General features: G+C 39.8%; 1 protein-coding gene across 1 annotated transcript in view; it reads left to right on the top strand.

The window, feature by feature from the left end:
* The window catches only part of MMS22L (MMS22 like, DNA repair protein), a 97,616-nt gene that overhangs the window by 57,239 nt on the left and 23,400 nt on the right, over nt 1-16,977 (top strand). Inside the window, exons 15-20 of the mRNA XM_088138656.1 lie at nt 1,984-2,171; nt 3,789-3,939; nt 6,172-6,314; nt 7,432-7,574; nt 7,702-7,861; nt 16,450-16,619. Of these exons, the coding sequence (XP_087994782.1) occupies nt 1,984-2,171; nt 3,789-3,939; nt 6,172-6,314; nt 7,432-7,574; nt 7,702-7,861; nt 16,450-16,619 (955 nt within the window). The remainder of the gene's footprint in view (nt 1-1,983; nt 2,172-3,788; nt 3,940-6,171; nt 6,315-7,431; nt 7,575-7,701; nt 7,862-16,449; nt 16,620-16,977) is intronic.

The raw sequence follows: 16,977 nt of genomic DNA, 5'->3' as shown, positions 1-16,977 counted from the left end.
TTGGCTCTGCCACTGAAGATGTTTTTGCAGCTTCTCATACCCCTTGAAAAACCACTCCTGAAGATTGGCCAATAATTCAAAAAAGCATTCTGTGTAATGCTGTTATTGCAAAAAATGCTTGTGCAAATATTTATACACATGCAGCTTCCTAGTGTTTAATTCTTTGCAAATTTTCCCATAGGGAAATGCATTTTTAAAAATATTTCTAATATATGTAATTTCTGCCTATTTTGCAATCCATATTACAACATTCTGAAAAGTATAGCATAAAATTCAACATATAGGTTCATTCTGAGTTTTCTTATATATTTGCTAGGGTCTAAATAGATTACTTTTTTCCTACAAATTCTCTTAAACTGAATTTTCCATCCATCTTTAGCTGTAGGGGTGATTTTCAATTAGGAAAGAAAGGAAAGATCCTAAACAGCTATATAGGCACAAGAGAGAGAGAAAAACAACCCAGAAAACAGATGTTATATTGGTTGTCTATATTTATTCTCTTATATGTTTCAGATGGTTTCTTTATCAAGGAGGAGTCCATAATGTAAAACTCCAACTATAAGTCTTGTTTCCTCGACTGATGCAGACATGCAATACAACATCTGTTTCTGTGTTTTTCCTTGTGATTTTCATCACGTTTTTCTTCCTTGCAGCTGCAATTTATAATTTTATTACTAAGTCTTCTGTTTCAGGCAGATTAATGCAGTTGCTACAGATGGGCAGGGCAAGAAACATATACACTGAACAATCCAAGGTGAGAGAGGAGAATAAAGATAGAATGGAGTTTCCACAGACTCTTTGCCTCAGTACTTTCAGATTATTATGGATTGTGTAGACCTAAATGTTGCTAGATAACTCTGAGCAAATTTAGCATAATAATAGTGGAAAGAAAATAAGTTCTTGAGTAGCTGGGATGAAGTTCACAAATATGCAAGTCCTTTTCTGCTTTCAATCTGGTTGTCAGCTACTAGCAAGTTTGGAGACATTTGCCTGTCCTTGTCGTTTGCCACTGACTTATACCTTGTCTCTGATTTTACACTGCTGTTTATAGAATTTAATAAAGCAAATGTAATAATGCTGCTAGTACCTTAATCTACAATCTCAATTTAGCTGACCATGAGATTAATAGGAGCAGGAATGATAGTGCATTCTACAGATTGTTTTTAATAAGCATGTTATTTAGTTGATCGTCCAAGAGCACCAATGCCTCAATTTCTAGTCTGCCACACAAATTTATTAATGCTTTCTGCTCCTCCTCCAACTGATTCCCTGCAGAAACATCTCTATTGAACCTTTAAAAAGTCACAACTTCCAAATTAGATTAAGTAGTAGGAATTGTATTAGCAGAATCAAAGAAAATTGAATGTGTTATTGAATTCATGCCACATTGTCTCTGTAAAAGACTGACATTAGGTATAGTAGTAACTTTAGTCCTTCGTTTACTATGAGCATTGCTGCCAAATCAATTGCCACACACTTGAAAAGGGTTAATCTTTGTTTGTTTTTTCATTTGTCTCTACTGAAGCTGCAAAAAGAAAACTTCAATGATAAATGCTTTTGAGGAAAAAAAATATTCATAGATTTCTGTGTCTGACCCAGTTTCTGTACATTGTGCATAGAAAATTAACAAATCATGAAACATTTGGCACTGGAGTGTAAGCATACTTACTTGTCATTTGATAAATACGCACATTCATTTTAGAACTGCCTGTTTCCCATTTGGGCCTAACAGATTAAGAGGTGCATAATTAATGGATGACATTAATAATTAACATTAACTTTATGGTGCTTAATAGGCCATCATTTATCCATCAAATAGCTTGTATGCTTAAATGTCCTTCCATCAAATTTTGAATTACAAAAGGTGATTTCTAAATTCTTAGTTTGTGTGTTGCACAGTATCCATCCCAATGCATCTAAAAAATTCAATTACCCTTCCTCCCAGGACAATAGACTTTATTGTCATATTTTATTTCTTCCTAGAACAGCACACAAACAGTTAAACCAGGAACTTCTGTTAGGGAATCCAGGCCCCAATGCACAGCCTTCATCAGTGGCGAAAGAGCACCACCTTGCTGCTGCCAAAGCTCTCTGGAGAAATTTCTTTCCATATTTGAAGGGCCAGAGGATGATGAAGACTCCCCCTCCTCAGCTTGCAGATACAGCTGCAGGTTTGTACTCCAACTTGTTCTCATCTTCCCTGTGGCCATGATACATTCTTCCTGTTTTTGAAGAAGCTGCTATTAAATATAGTAGACTTTACCTGCAAACGGTAGGATTCTTATAGGCACATTCAACCTTTTGATGCACGCATATACCTAGAGGGGAAGAGAGGTTCATACATTCATCTTAGTAGAGTGCTCACTTTATTTATATGGTACCTCTAGATCCATAAAATGAGTGGCACTTTTTGTTAGATATTCATTATATTTGAAATGTGTACTGTAATCTTAAATAATGTTAATGGTTGATGCTTCATCATATTCAGTACAATGCATATTTTCTGTGCTTAAATGAGTTTGTTCAGAGTGCTTCTGCTGCTACAAATTTACTTCCCCTGGAGTTTCTCTAGGATTATAATAATCTTCACTGTTCTGTAAATATATCAAGTAAGATTTCAAATACATTGTGTGACTTTAAAAAAAAATAGCACCCTGTATTCTGGAGTCTTATAATGTAAGAATGCCACTCAAAATTCTAGCAGATGGAACGACATCTTGCAACTAAACTATAAAAGTGGTGATCCTTGACTTCACTGGAGCTGTGCCCATCTGATCCGGTCCCTTTGTATTTTAATACAGTACTGTTTCTTCCATGAAATTCCTGTATACTAACTCTGTATATTTTAACTCAATACAAGAAGGCTTGCATTTAGTTATAATAGCTCACTGAATCCATTTCAATATTATTTGGAAAAGACAGATTTGAATTTAAATGTATTTTCCTCAATATGAATTAAGAACTGAACATATGCGCTCTGAAAATTCTAGTCGATAATGGAAATGAAGAAAAACCTTGAACTTCAGCAGCTTTGCAATAGTTAATATATAATAGTGAGGGAATAAAATGCAGGAGCAAGGAAATATCTTCCCACTTTCTAGATGTATAATAGCATACAGATGCAACACCAAAGCAGTGGCCCTGGTACCCTCTTTAAAATGTCAATTCTAGTTTTCCTTGCATATTTGTTAAAAAAAAGTAAAAAAAAATAGAAACTATATAATTGATTATCAATAACATTGACAGTACAGCAATGTTTGCATTAAAATGCTAAAGAACAGTGAAGTATAAGCTGCTTATAAATCAATGCATATTCAGTGAATAAATAAATAATATAGCACAGTTAAGTTTTTAACTCATTTTGGCTGAGGAATAACTGCCAATATAATCTTCCTGTCTCCCCAAATACCCACAAAGATAAAAATAAACTCTGTTCATAAATAGAGAGGATTGACCTATGCAAGAGGGGAGAGGCTGACTGATGAAGCCTGGTTTCACAACAAATAGCATGATCCATGTCATTTTATGATTCCTGTTTCCAGTTTCTTTCCTTTTTAACTATAGAATTCCCTGGAAGTAGGAAACAGCTGGTGGAGACAGATTCTAAGAGACAAACAGCTAGCAGGAAAAGCTGAAGCATGCGTCTCGAAGCTCTGCTCAGGATTTCAAATTCCTTATTTTTACTGGGGAGAGGGAAGGAATCTTACCATTAAAAAAATTCACCGTTAGGTAGGCTTGCTCTACTTCTCTGTTTTCCTAACTCATACCCACTTTGTTTTTAAAATCAGGTTTGACTTTGTTGGCTTTGGATTTGCCCGGTGCATGCACATCAGATCTTCAGCCTCAGCCAATTATATCTATGATGCAGTTGTTTGGATGGGATGATATAGTTTCCCCTCAGCTGGTCTCAAGGTATCTAACTCATCTGATACAAAATAGGTGAGTCAGACAACTTCTTGGCTAAATGAAAGTAAATATTTGCATGACTCTGGTTTAGTTCTTCCATTGCAGTAACATTTAGATTTTTATTACACATTGCTGTGAAAGCGAGATTGGAAATCTATTTTCATTAAAAAAAATTATTAAAACCCTGCAAATTTTGGATGAGGCAACATTGTTTTTTTTAATTCTTTAAAGTGTCTTAGACTAATCTAGGAATAGGGCATAGGTATTAATTTTTTTGAACACCAAGGGCATATGACTAACTTCCCTTAGTTTGCTCTTTAATATGGACAGGTTATTCTTCAGAGACCATCTCCAAAGCTCCTTTCGTGTAGTATATCAAGATTCTCTGTTCTTTGAAGGTGTTTTTTCAATCACAGGAACATTTTAAGTCCCTGCATTGTATTTACACAATAGCTGTTTCCCATTTATCCATTTCTTTAAAATAGTTTAATGTCAAATGGAACCTCACTGCTTTTGACATTGAGCAAACTATTTGTGAAAAATACATAAGAAGTAAGTCTTCTGGCATGGTTGTTTAATTAGAGGCAGTTTGTCTGATGCCACAAATTCTGCACAACTGTAGAATCACAGCTGTAGAATCTTGCAGAACTGTAGAATCACAATGCATCTCTGAGGGATTTCATAATACATTTTTAAATTGTATAAATTAGGAATAAGCCAGATGTACATTAGCCAGACACATGTTAAAATATGTTGCTTGGACATTGGTGCTTAAGCTGTATGATCTATGCAATCTTCCTATTTTTAATGTGTGTAAACAACAATGTGGGAGAGGGCACGAGAATGCCCATGTAAACATGCTCAAGTTGTAATGTCAATGGTTTTTGCCTTTCTCCTCAGTGACAGTGACAGCAATCATACTTTACAATTTAATAGGAAAATTGTAGCTCACTGGCAAAGTGCAAGCTTTGGGTACAAAATCTTGATGTTTAATCCTAGACATCTGCAGATAGAACTGAGAAAGTCTCCTGGTCCAGAACCTTGTCCCAGTGGACAATCTTCACTGGGATAGAATGGTATATGTAATCAAGCTTTTTCTCCCATAACTGTTCATATCTTTACAGTCAGGATTCTCACCTAGGCTTGTAGGCTGCTTCAGTTGTAACCACCGCTAAGCAGCAAACACTCTACCTCCGTAACAAAGAACGAAACAATATAAGAAATAACATTAGCAAAGAGTATACTGATGCACTGTGAAAACATCCTCCAAAATAAAATAAACACCTCCATATTTCACTCCCTGGAGGCTTCCTGAAACCACCAGGTCTCAATGGTTTTTCTGAATTCAGTAAAGGTTGAGGTCATTCTAGTGGCAAAGGAGAAGACCTGATTCTGAGCTCCCTGATTATTATATTATCTTAAAGACTCAAAGAAAACCCTCTCTCCTTGAGTAGGTGGTCCCAAAGATAACCAGACCCTAAGTAATATAGGGTTTAAAGGTGAAAAACAGCACCTGGAATCACACCCAGAGAATACAGAATCTCTCCAATTACTCCAATTTACTGAGTTTTAGATCTTTTCAGTTATATAAATAATATTGCCTATATTATCCTTCCAATACACTAAATAATCCAATTTCAAAAGCCATTTTGTCAAGCCTTTGGCAAGTCTGCCTTAATTCTTCTTAGATAGTCTGCTAGGAAACAAATGTGTATTGGGGAAAGGAATTTCAGAAAAAGAGGTGGGTCAGAGGATAGAGAAATGCACTGAAGAGAGGGAATGGATGTATGTTAGAGATTAAGGACACTAAATTGCATTTCCAAACAGAGGTTATCATTTTTCTCCTCTCTTAATAGCTCAGGAGGAACAACTCCAATAAATTATAATATTAATTTTTCTGAAAACATTTATGTTGCATTGAATTTTCATTGATTTCCCTAACTCCCTTGCATATATACAAGTTGCATGGAATTTTCCAGCTGTTCTGCTGACTGTACATAAAAGCACTATTGGAGAACTGGGAATAACTGACATCCTAGATCTTGCTACAGTTGCATTGGGCAAACCAGCTTAGGGGTCAGTTCTGCCCAGTTTAGGGAAAAGGCGTGGTATTCTGTGCCATAGCATGTACAGGACATTTCTTAGAGGCAGGAGTTGCAGGAATTATATACAGATAAAAAAAGGAAATGATATAAATCAAGGAGAAAGAATGGCTTTTCTATCTACCTAATTTGTTTTTCTTTATTGGCTTTCTTTTCTCTGCAGCGCACTGACTGAAGCTCTTACTGGCATAGGTCATTCATCTTACCAATCCTTGTTTGTTCAGTCTTGGTTTCGATGCATTTTACAAATGTTTATCAGTCAGCCTCCTGAGACTTTGATCAGAACAGATGCTGACCAAACAACCCGTATGTACATTGGTTTATATATGATCAGCAGCAATGAGGAACTCAGCCTTTTCAATTATGTGCAGAATGTTAGTTACCCACCCCAACCTTTTTTTGCCTAGTTATTCTTCCAGTTTATGTTTAACTACTGGGGTAATTGATCAGTTGCTTAGTTTTTAATTTAATTTAAGATTGTTCATTTAAAAACAAAAACAAAACATCCCAAACTTTATGAATAATGTAGAGTAATCAATTGGAAATCATAGCCTAAATTTGATAAATTATTTCAAAACATTTTTAACCCATGTGAGAGGATATTTTGCTGTTATAGCAATTGAAAGTGTATATTTCTAGATATTAATGCTAGTGATTCTTTTCATTATATTTGCAAGAAAAGGGCAAGATACCCCTGAAAACATCCTTCTGGGGTAGAAGGCAACAGTTAAATTAGTGGCCCTTTTATGTATTTATATTTTGACCTTTGATGATTTCATCTGGATTGGAGTTAACCTTATTAAACTTGGTTGACTTGAATAGCAGATAAAAAGTTGCAGAAACATAGTCTGGGCTTGAGTTTGCCTGCTGTAATGTTTACTGAAGTATACAGATGTTTGCAATTGGGAATAACAAAGAGAGAAGTTGATAACCTTCAGAAAGCAAAGGATTAGAGGGAAAATACTAACAGCCATGGCATCTTATAATTTCTAAGAAATGTCTATGCTTTTGAAAACCGTATGCTTTGTTACAGTTTTCCAAATCTGAAGTGTGGTATAGTGGTTAAGGTATTGGTCTAGGATCAGTGTGATTCAGATTCAAATTTACCCTCAGTCATTGAAGCTCATTAAGTGACTTGGCCATATATGCTCTCAACTCAACTTATAGGGTTTCAACTCTTATAGGGTTTTTGTTGTGCAGAAAAATGGAGAAGGAAGTGCTATGTATGCTGCCTTGAGCTCCTTGAGGAAACACAGGATATAAATCCAACAGACAAATGCTGGTGTTAGAGTACAGTTCATATCTTCCCTTGGTGGAAGTTGTAGTTCACCATACCTGAGGGACTATCTAGGGATGGGTGCTTGATGGAAAAAAACTCAATGCTAAGTCACTTCAATTTCTTCCATGTTCTGTTGATAAATAGATAAGGCTTATATGGAGCAACTGACTGAACTCACAAGATTGATATTCAAACTACCAGAAGTAGTAACTCTCTTCTCAAAGGCTCGCATTGATGAGTCAGTCTACAAACAAGATCCTAAGGATGCTATTTTCCAGTTCATTGAGGTATGGTGTTTAAATAGCAATTTTGGAGGAATAGGATTAGGAAACAACCTATCCTATCTCAGTAGGGTAGATGTATCCCAATATTAGTCAAGAATTACTCTCCTTTTTTTTCCCTATACTTTCTTAGGCTATTGGAAAAAATTACAGTGGTCTTCAGCATCTGCCTGAAAAATCAGTCATGGTGACAAAAGCGCTCGTATATCTTGGTGATATATTAAAATATGTAAAACCCTACTTAATAAAGAAAGGGCCTGCAGAAGGACTACATCTCACCTACAAGATAATAGGTAATTATCATGCTTAGTGCTCCCCTTGTTAACTATATAAAGCAAATTCATTAGTAAGAATGCTTCCAGGCAACTTTTCCAGCAATGCAGAAGCCAGGTTGCCCTTTGGTTCCCTTGCAAGCTTCTGTCAATAAAACCAGCCAGGAGACATAGTGCAAATGGGGCTACATTCATTAGGAGGTTGTTGGGATGGGCATTTGTTGAAATTCTCAGAAACTCCTGCTGCAACATACTGAGGCAATTTGAGAATAAAATTGCCTGTTTTCATGTTAACTTCAGTGCCTCTTTTGATACAATATCTGCTCCCCGTTGTGGGGAGATGGGCGGGGACAAGTCTATTAAATAAAATAAAAAATAAATAAAATAAGTGTCCATTGTCTGGTCCGGTTGCATGGGATCACTTTCAATTTTTTGAGGTTTGAAACACAGACATTATGCTTGTAACTGCCAAATCTGCCTCATGTCTTCTGATCCCCTATACCTTTTGTTTTTTTAATTCTAGCTGTGTGTGTATGTATGTGCATGTACGTGCATGCATTCAAGGGAGTCTAGTTGGATTGGTCCAAGGAGTGGTGAATGGATCTCTTTGTGATTCAGCTGTGCCTGCAGTCTTTAGGGGGGCAGTAGTAGATTAACTACTGAAAAAGCTCTCTCTGCATCCAGCATTTTATCCAGCTAACATTCAGCTGATTATGAGCCATTACGTTGGTATGGATAAAGTGGCTAAGGAGAAGCTATTTTCCCCTTCCCAAAATACTAGAACCAAAGGTCATCAATGCAATTGAATCTTAGAAGAATTAGAACAGACAAAAGGATTTTTCTTTTTTACACAATGCATAATCAGACTTTGGAATTTGCTACCACATGTGGAGCTGGCTACTAGCTTGGCTGGCTTCAAAAAGGGGTTCATGGAAGTCACGGGGATCAATGGCTATTAGCCTTGATAGCAGTATGACTGCCACTGAAGGCCATCTTCAGGGGAGTGGACTTCCTTGTGCAGTTGGTTGGCCACTATGAGAATAGACTGCTGGACTAGATGGGCCAGGGGTCCAATCCAGCAGAGCACTGCTTATTTTCTTAAGTTGCTGTGGAATCTTAGCAACAGCATAAATAGACTTTCTCTGGGAAGATCTGCCCCAGCCTGACCCTTCAGGTCTCCCAGTGTTGCATTCATCCCTGTTGTGATTGAGTCCATCCATCTTGCTGCTGGCTGTCCTCTTCTTCTCTTTCGTTCCACTTTTCCTAGTATTATTGTCTTCTGAAGAGAACTGAGTCTTCACATACTGTCCAAAATACGATAATTTCAGCCTGGTCACTTGTGCCTTGATTGATTTCTGGATTTCTTCTATGATCCTTTTTTTTTTTTTACTATCCATGGTCTTCTCCATCACTAAAGTTCAAAAATGTCAATGCCCTTTCTATCCTGCTTCTTCAAAGCCCAAATTTTACTTCCTTAAAGTATAGGAAAAGGTCTGAGGCCTTGGACAAGATCGCTCCCATGCCACATCTCCTGACCCATCGAGCCCAATACTTCCCGTGGTTTATGGAGGAGTTGAGGGTCTTGAAAAGGATTAAGAGATATCTAGAATGCCACTGGAAGAAAACAAGGATCAAACCCAATCAAACACAGGCTAGAGCTGCTATTAAGACCTACCTTGTGGCGATAACAGCAGCGAAACACCAATATTTCTTAGCTTTTATTGCATCCGCAGCATGCCCCCCATTGGCCCTGTTAAAGATCACCCGATCCCTTTTGGGAAAGGAGGGCCCAGTTGCCCACCTACAGGGCCATCCAGAAGAGTTTTCTGGGCATCTGGGGAATAAAATCGCTTGGATTCATTCCCAGTTGGATACCCAGGGGACAGACTTACCCTGTTATTTGGGAACAGTTTGATCCTGTTGAACCTGAGGAAGTGAACAGGGTCCTCTGGACTGTCAATGCCACCACTTGTCTACTAGATCCATGCCCCTCCTGGCTGGTTAAGGCTGCTCAGGAGGTGACGTGTGGGTGGGTCCAGGTGATGGTGAATTCATCCTTGAGGGAGGGTGTGTTTCCAGATGTCTTTAAAGAGGCCCTGGTGCATCCCCTCCTCAAGAAACCATCTCTGGATCCCTTCTCTTCCTTTTTAGGGAAGGTGGTTGAGAAGGTGGTGGTGTTGCAGCTGCAGAGGACCCTGGATGAAGCAGATTATCTGGATCCTTTTCAGTTAAGTTTCAGGCTTGGATATGAGACAGAAACAGCATCGGTGGCACTCATGGATGATCTCTGGTAGGAGCAGGATGGGGGTAATGCATCCATCCTTGTTCTTCTTGATCTCTCAGCAGCTTTAGATACCATCAACCATGTTATCCTTTTGGGTCGACTTGGGGAGTTGGGAGTGGATGGCACAATTTACACTGGTTCACCTCCTTCCTCCAAGGTGGTCCCAATCGGTGTTGATTGGGAGCAAGAGGTCCAGCCCTCGGTCCCTCCATTATAGGGTGCCACTGGGTTCAGTACTCTCTCCACTCCTTTTTAACATCTACATGAAACCACTAGATGAGATCATCCATCACCATGGGATGAGGTATCATCAATATGCAGATGATACCCAATTATACATCTCCATCCCAGGTGACTTGAGTGATGCTGTGACCACCCTTTCCTGGTGCCTGGAGGCTGTGTGAGTCTGGATGGGGTGCAACAGGCTTTAGCTGAACCCTGGTAAGATGGAGTGGCTGTGGATTGGAGGTCCCTCTATATCCGGGGGTGTACCATCTTTGGTTCTGAATAGGGTTGGACTACCCTAGATAAGACCGGTGCATAATCTGGGGGTCCTTCTGGACTCACAGCTCATGCCCGAAGAACAGGTAGTAATCATAGCCAGGAGGGCCTTTGCTCAACTTTGTGTTGTGCACCTGTTACACCCTTCCTGGATCAGAAGGCCCTCCAGTCAGTCACTCACACCCTGGTCATTTCTTGTTTACACTATTGCAATGTGCTGAAATGGGGCTACCCTTGAAGAGTATTTGGAAGCTACAGCTGGTTCAAAATGCGACCGCACAAGCAATCTTGAGTGCCCCAAGGGTGGCACATGTAACACCTTTGCTGCAGGAGCTGCATTGGGTGCCAGTTTGCTTCTGAGTCCAATTCAAGTTGTTGGTTATCACCTTTAAAGCCCTACATGGCATGTGTCCAGGTTACCTGAGGGACTGTCGCACCCCCATCACATCGACCCGTCCCACCTGGTCAGGCAAAGAGGGTATGTTGCAGACCCCATCAGAGAGAAATGTTGACTGGCGGGGCCCAGGAGAAGACCCTTCTCTGCCATTGCCCCTGCCCTATGGAATATTCTCCCCCCAGAGATGATGTGGGCCCCCACCCTCCTGGCTTTCTGGAAAGAACTGAAACCTGGCTCGGCCTCTGTTGACTTGTGTGGGGCAAGGAGAGATATAACCAACCCTGGGGGTGACTGGTGCCTTGAAGATGCTCCCCAATTCTAGTAATTTTTAGTTCTCCGTCAATATTTTGGAAGATATTTATTATTTGTAGGGATATTGTTATATTGAATTTTAATTAATATTTATTCTTTTACTGTAATTCACCCAGAGTTGCTTTCAGTGAGATGGGCAGTGACAAATGTAAAAAATAAATAATTTTTTAAAAAAATGATAGGGAAAGCCATTGCCTTAAGTATTCTGATCTTTGTAGATATCGACCCATAATATCTTTTCCCAGAATGAAGATAGTTTGGCCATACATATACTGGTAATTCCTTTAGGTTACTGGATGTGGGTGTTACAGTATGTTGCAGCTGTTTTTGCAACATAGTCAAGCAAAGTGAGAAATCCTCCTCCTTCCTTTTATAGCTTGTATAGTTTGTATTCATGATCAAGTCTTTTAGTGTAGCTAAGTAAACTATAATGCAGCCCCTTCTTGGAAAGTAAAAATTCTGCTTCTAGCCAGTAAGTGTGTAGTAATTCCTATGTCCTCTTTCTCTTTTAGAGTTAAGGAAAGGCATTAATTAGGCTTAGCTGGCAATTCTTCAGGTTGGCAACATGGGGTTTTTCCTCTGGAATATGGTCCCATGTTGGATTATCTCTTTCCCTTCTGGTTAATATCCTGCAACATAATGCTCTTTCCTATCCATCTTCCTTTCTTCTCCAGATCACATTCACTTAGGGAGTCTTGACCTGGGTTCCCCAGGAACAAGTTAAAAACTTCAGCAGCTCCAAAGCTGCCTAGTCCAACATAGTTCATTAGTCATCATCTCACCTTCTCTCTTCTGCCCACCTAGCCCATACTAACTTCCTGTCTCTTCCTTTTAAAAATCTGTGAGAAACTATAGAGTCTCTTATCTCTTTCCTAGCTAGTTTATCACTGTTCAAGAACATCTTGCTTGTCTGGAAAGATCACATTATGGCATGATAGGCAGCACTTAGCTGCAACATAGTGTCAATTTTTACTTTCCATGTAGGGCAGTAGTTTACTTAGGTACACTGAAAGAGTTGGTTGTGAATCCAAGTGATACTCTCTTGCTATAAAGGGAAGCAGGACGGAGGATTTCTCATTCTGCTTGGCTCTGTTGCAAAATGGTGTGCCAGTGCAGTAACAGCTGCATTGACTGCTTGTTAGCTACCAAACCATATTCAAGATAGTAACAGCTAGGGACCAGGACACTATGAAGAATGCCTTTTCCCCTGTAGGCTCTAGCAATCCCAATAATTACTGAAGGTGGTTCTGCTCTTTCCTGCAGACTATTATCTTGAGGTATTTGCAGTCTTCCTCCTTCCCTCCCTCCCTCCCTCTTTTTTTGGAATGCTCTCCTCAACTTGTGGGAGCTGCATACTATTACATCTCTTATTAAAAGTTCTTCACCCAGGCCTTCTCTGTGTAAACATTATATAGATTTAAAAAGCAGGAGAGAGAAAATATTAATCTGTTGCTTTTACATTACTTGGTTTTATGTTATTTGTTTCTTTCTTTTAATAACTAACATTCTTTTTTATGGCTGGTGTGGGTCTTCCGGGCTGTATGGCCGTGGTCTTGAAGTCTTGTTTCCTAACGTTTCGCCAGCACCTGTGACTGGCATCTTCAGAGTGCATGAGCACAGACAGGAGCAGTTCTCTCTGTGCCCAGGGTGAAGTGACCCTTCTGTGGGTATTTATAGAGATCTGGGGGTTGGGTTACTGAGTGGCTGCTTGTTTTGGAGTCAGCATCTGTGTGTATTTTCCTGGGGATTAGGCAGGGTTTTTTCTTCTACTGAATTGTTAACGAGGGGCTGCTGGGGGTGATTAGCAAGTTGATTGTGTGAACTGTTCACATGTCCTGGTGGTTGAGCTGAGTTCGTTGACCTTTTGCAGGCTGTATTTTTCAGGATTGGTAGCCAGGTTTTGTTGATTTTTAGACTCTCCTCTTTTTTATTGAAACTGTGCTGGTGTTTGTGAATCTCAATGGCTTCCCGGTATAGCCTGGTATAGTGGCTGTTGGTGTTGTCCAGTATCTCTGTGTTTTCAAATAGGATTTTGTGTCCAGTGTGCTTGAGAGCATGTTCAGCTACTGCAGATTTTTCTGGTTGCTGTAGTCTGCAGTGTCTTTCGTGTTCTTTTATCCTGGTATGGATGCTGCGTTTTGTGGTCCCGATGTATACTTGTCCGCAACTACATGGTATGCGGTATACTCCTGCAGCGGTGAGGGGATCCCTTTTGTCTTTTGCTGATTTTAGCACTTCTTGTACTTTTCTGGTGGGTCTGAAGATTGTTTGGAAATTGTGTTTTTCCATCAGTTTTCCCATGCGGTCTGTGACCGCTTTGATATAGGGCAGAAATACTTTATTGGTGAGTGGCTGTTTTTCTTCTTCAGTCGCATGTTGCTTTCTTGGTTTGATGGCTCTTTTTATTTCATTTTTGGAGTAGCCATTCGCTTGTAGGACCCAATTAAGGTGGTTAAGTTCAGAGTTTAGGAATTGGGTTTCGCAGATCCGATTGGCACGATCCATGAGGGTTTTGATAATGCCTCTTTTCTGACGTGGGTGGTGGTTGGAGTTTTTGTGTAGGTACCGGTCTGTGTGGGTGGGTTTTCTGTAGACTTTGTGTTCTAATTTGAGGTCTGGTTTGCGTATGACCAACGTGTCTAGAAATGGAATTTGGCCATCCACTTCTTTTTGCTACGACTGGGCACCCTGAAACTCAACCCCACAGACAAACTGGTCAGCTTTGACGTGGTCTCCCTGTTCACTAAGGTACCAGTGAGGGACACCCTGGCACTCATCAAACAGATCTTTCCAGAAGACATCACAGCCTTATTTCAGCACTGCCTAACAACCAGTTACTTCCTATGGGACAATGAGTACTATGAACAGATGGACGGTGTCGCCATGGGAAGCCCCCTGAGCCCAGTCGTAGCAAATTTCTACATGGAACATTTTGAAAAGCGGGCTTTAGAAACCGCACCCATTACCCCAACAGTCTGGTTCCGATTTGTGGATGACACCTTCGCAATTTGGAGTCAGGATGAAGAAGACCTACAGAAGTTCCTGAACCACCTAAACAGCATCCAGCCCAATATACAATTCACCATGGAAAAAGAAGTGGACGGCCAACTTCCATTTCTAGACACGTTGGTCATACGCAAACCAGACCTCAAATTAGGACACAAAGTCTACAGAAAACCCACCCACACAGACCGGTACCTACACAAAAACTCCAACCACCACCCACGTCAGAAAAGAGGCATTATCAAAACCCTCATGGATCGTGCCAATCGGATCTGCGAAACCCAATTCCTAAACTCTGAACTTAACCACCTTAATTGGGTCCTACAAGCGAATGGCTACTCCAAAAATGAAATAAAAAGAGCCATCAAACCAAGAAAGCAACATGCGACTGAAGAAGAAAAACAGCCACTCACCAATAAAGTATTTCTGCCCTATATCAAAGCGGTCACAGACCGCATGGGAAAACTGATGGAAAAACACAATTTCCAAACAATCTTCAGACCCACCAGAAAAGTACAAGAAGTGCTAAAATCAGCAAAAGACAAAAGGGATCCCCTCACCGCTGCAGGAGTATACCGCATACCATGTAGTTGCGGACAAGTATACATCGGGACCACAAAACGCAGCATCCATACCAGGATAAAAGAACACGAAAGACACTGCAGACTACAGCAACCAGAAAAATCTGCAGTAGCTGAACATGCTCTCAAGCACACTGGACACAAAATCCTATTTGAAAACACAGAGATACTGGACAACACCAACAGCCACTATACCAGGCTATACCGGGAAGCCATTGAGATTCACAAACACCAGCACAGTTTCAATAAAAAAGAGGAGAGTCTAAAAATCAACAAAACCTGGCTACCAATCCTGAAAAATACAGCCTGCAAAAGGTCAACGAACTCAGCTCAACCACCAGGACATGTGAACAGTTCACACAATCAACTTGCTAATCACCCCCAGCAGCCCCTCGTTAACAATTCAGTAGAAGAAAAAACCCTGCCTAATCCCCAGGAAAATACACACAGATGCTGACTCCAAAACAAGCAGCCACTCAGTAACCCAACCCCCCCCAGATCTCTATAAATACCCACAGAAGGGTCACTTCACCCTGGGCACAGAGAGAACTGCTCCTGTCTGTGCTCCTGCACTCTGAAGATGCCGGTCACAGGTGCTGGCGAAACGTTAGGAAACAAGACTTCAAGACCACGGCCATACAGCCCGGAAGACCCACACCAGCCATCGTATGCCAGCCGTGAAAGCCTTCGACAATACATTCTTTTTTATCTCTACTCTGCTTTAAGACCCTTACTTAGGAAATAGTATAAAATTTATTAAATAAAAATATTTTAACTTATACCTGTCATTCCTTCAGTTATAATTATTTGGAAGAGCAGCATGAAGAAACCCAGAAAAGAGATCTCCCTTAGAAGGAATTTCAGGATATTAAGTCTGTTGTAACACAGTCGTCCACAAAATAGCCAATCCTATTTTGGTCTTCTTGTGGTATGCAAAGTCAATTCATTGTGTTAATTTTGGTTCATTGTCTTGTGCAGACCTAAAAAAATTGGCCTAAGAAGCAAAATTGGGACAAGCATTTCATACTAATGCAGTCTGCATCTTTCTGTGAGGTGTTCTGTTGATGTATTTGAAGCAAGACTCTTCTTTTCCTGGTGATATTTGCTACTTAGGGAATGTGTCGCTGAATGTTATGTGCATGTATGCTTTGCTTCATATTTATTTGTTCTTTTATTAACCAATTATGTTACTGCTTTTTATTAAAAACAAAAAGCAAAACAATTCACATTAAAAATGATCATGCCAAATAGTAAATATGATAAAATACAAAAGTAGCATATATTAGCATTATTTGTTTGAGTATACTGTTCCCCAGCATATCTGGTTTCAGTCCAAAGTTCACAACTCTCATTTTTAGTTTACTATATAAATGGACTTTCACTATCCCCAGGATTATTAAGTGGGATATATGGAAATGTGACTGGTTGCTATAGTTACCAGTAGAAATGAAACCCAGCAGAAAATTTGTTCATGCTTCCCCTCTCTTTTTGCAATTTTGACTTTTGGTTTTCTTGGTTTTTATTTCAACAGGATGCCTTGTGAAGTCCTGGGCAGCCATACTGGCTACTTCCAAAGCACAGCCCCTCTTGTTCCGTATAATAGATTGCTTGCTTTTGCCCCATGCTGTGCTTCAGCAAGAAAAAGAACTACCTGCAGTGATGTTGGCTGCCATTCGTGAGCATCTTCCTTTTTTCCTTCAGGTGTGCTTGTTTCTCTGTATCTCTTTGTACTCTGTTCATGCATATGTGTATGAAAACACACACACAGAGGGACACACACAGACACATATGCATATGTATGTGTGGTGTATATATATATTCACACACCTATAAGTAATAATGGACACATACATATGTAGGTATACTCATGAATACTGCAAGCTTTGGGATGGTTATGTGTTGCTTAGTACTTGGTTTTAATCAACTCAGAAGTTTATGGTACTTGTTCAAATACCTGACATAGACGCATTTCTCTCCCGTATGTATTTTAAAATTGAAGACTGCACTTGTGAGGCAACTTACTGCTTGTTTATCATTCAGCGATTGCAGGTAGTCCTTG

This window comes from Python bivittatus, unplaced genomic scaffold (assembly GCF_059951505.1).
Source record: "Python bivittatus isolate LINGU-HERP-01145 unplaced genomic scaffold, Pbiv_v1 ctg000020_np1212, whole genome shotgun sequence".
Lineage (NCBI taxonomy): Eukaryota > Metazoa > Chordata > Lepidosauria > Squamata > Pythonidae > Python > Python bivittatus.
The sequence above is the reverse complement of the archived record's forward strand: the minus strand, read 5'-3'. Positions and strand labels throughout refer to the sequence as shown.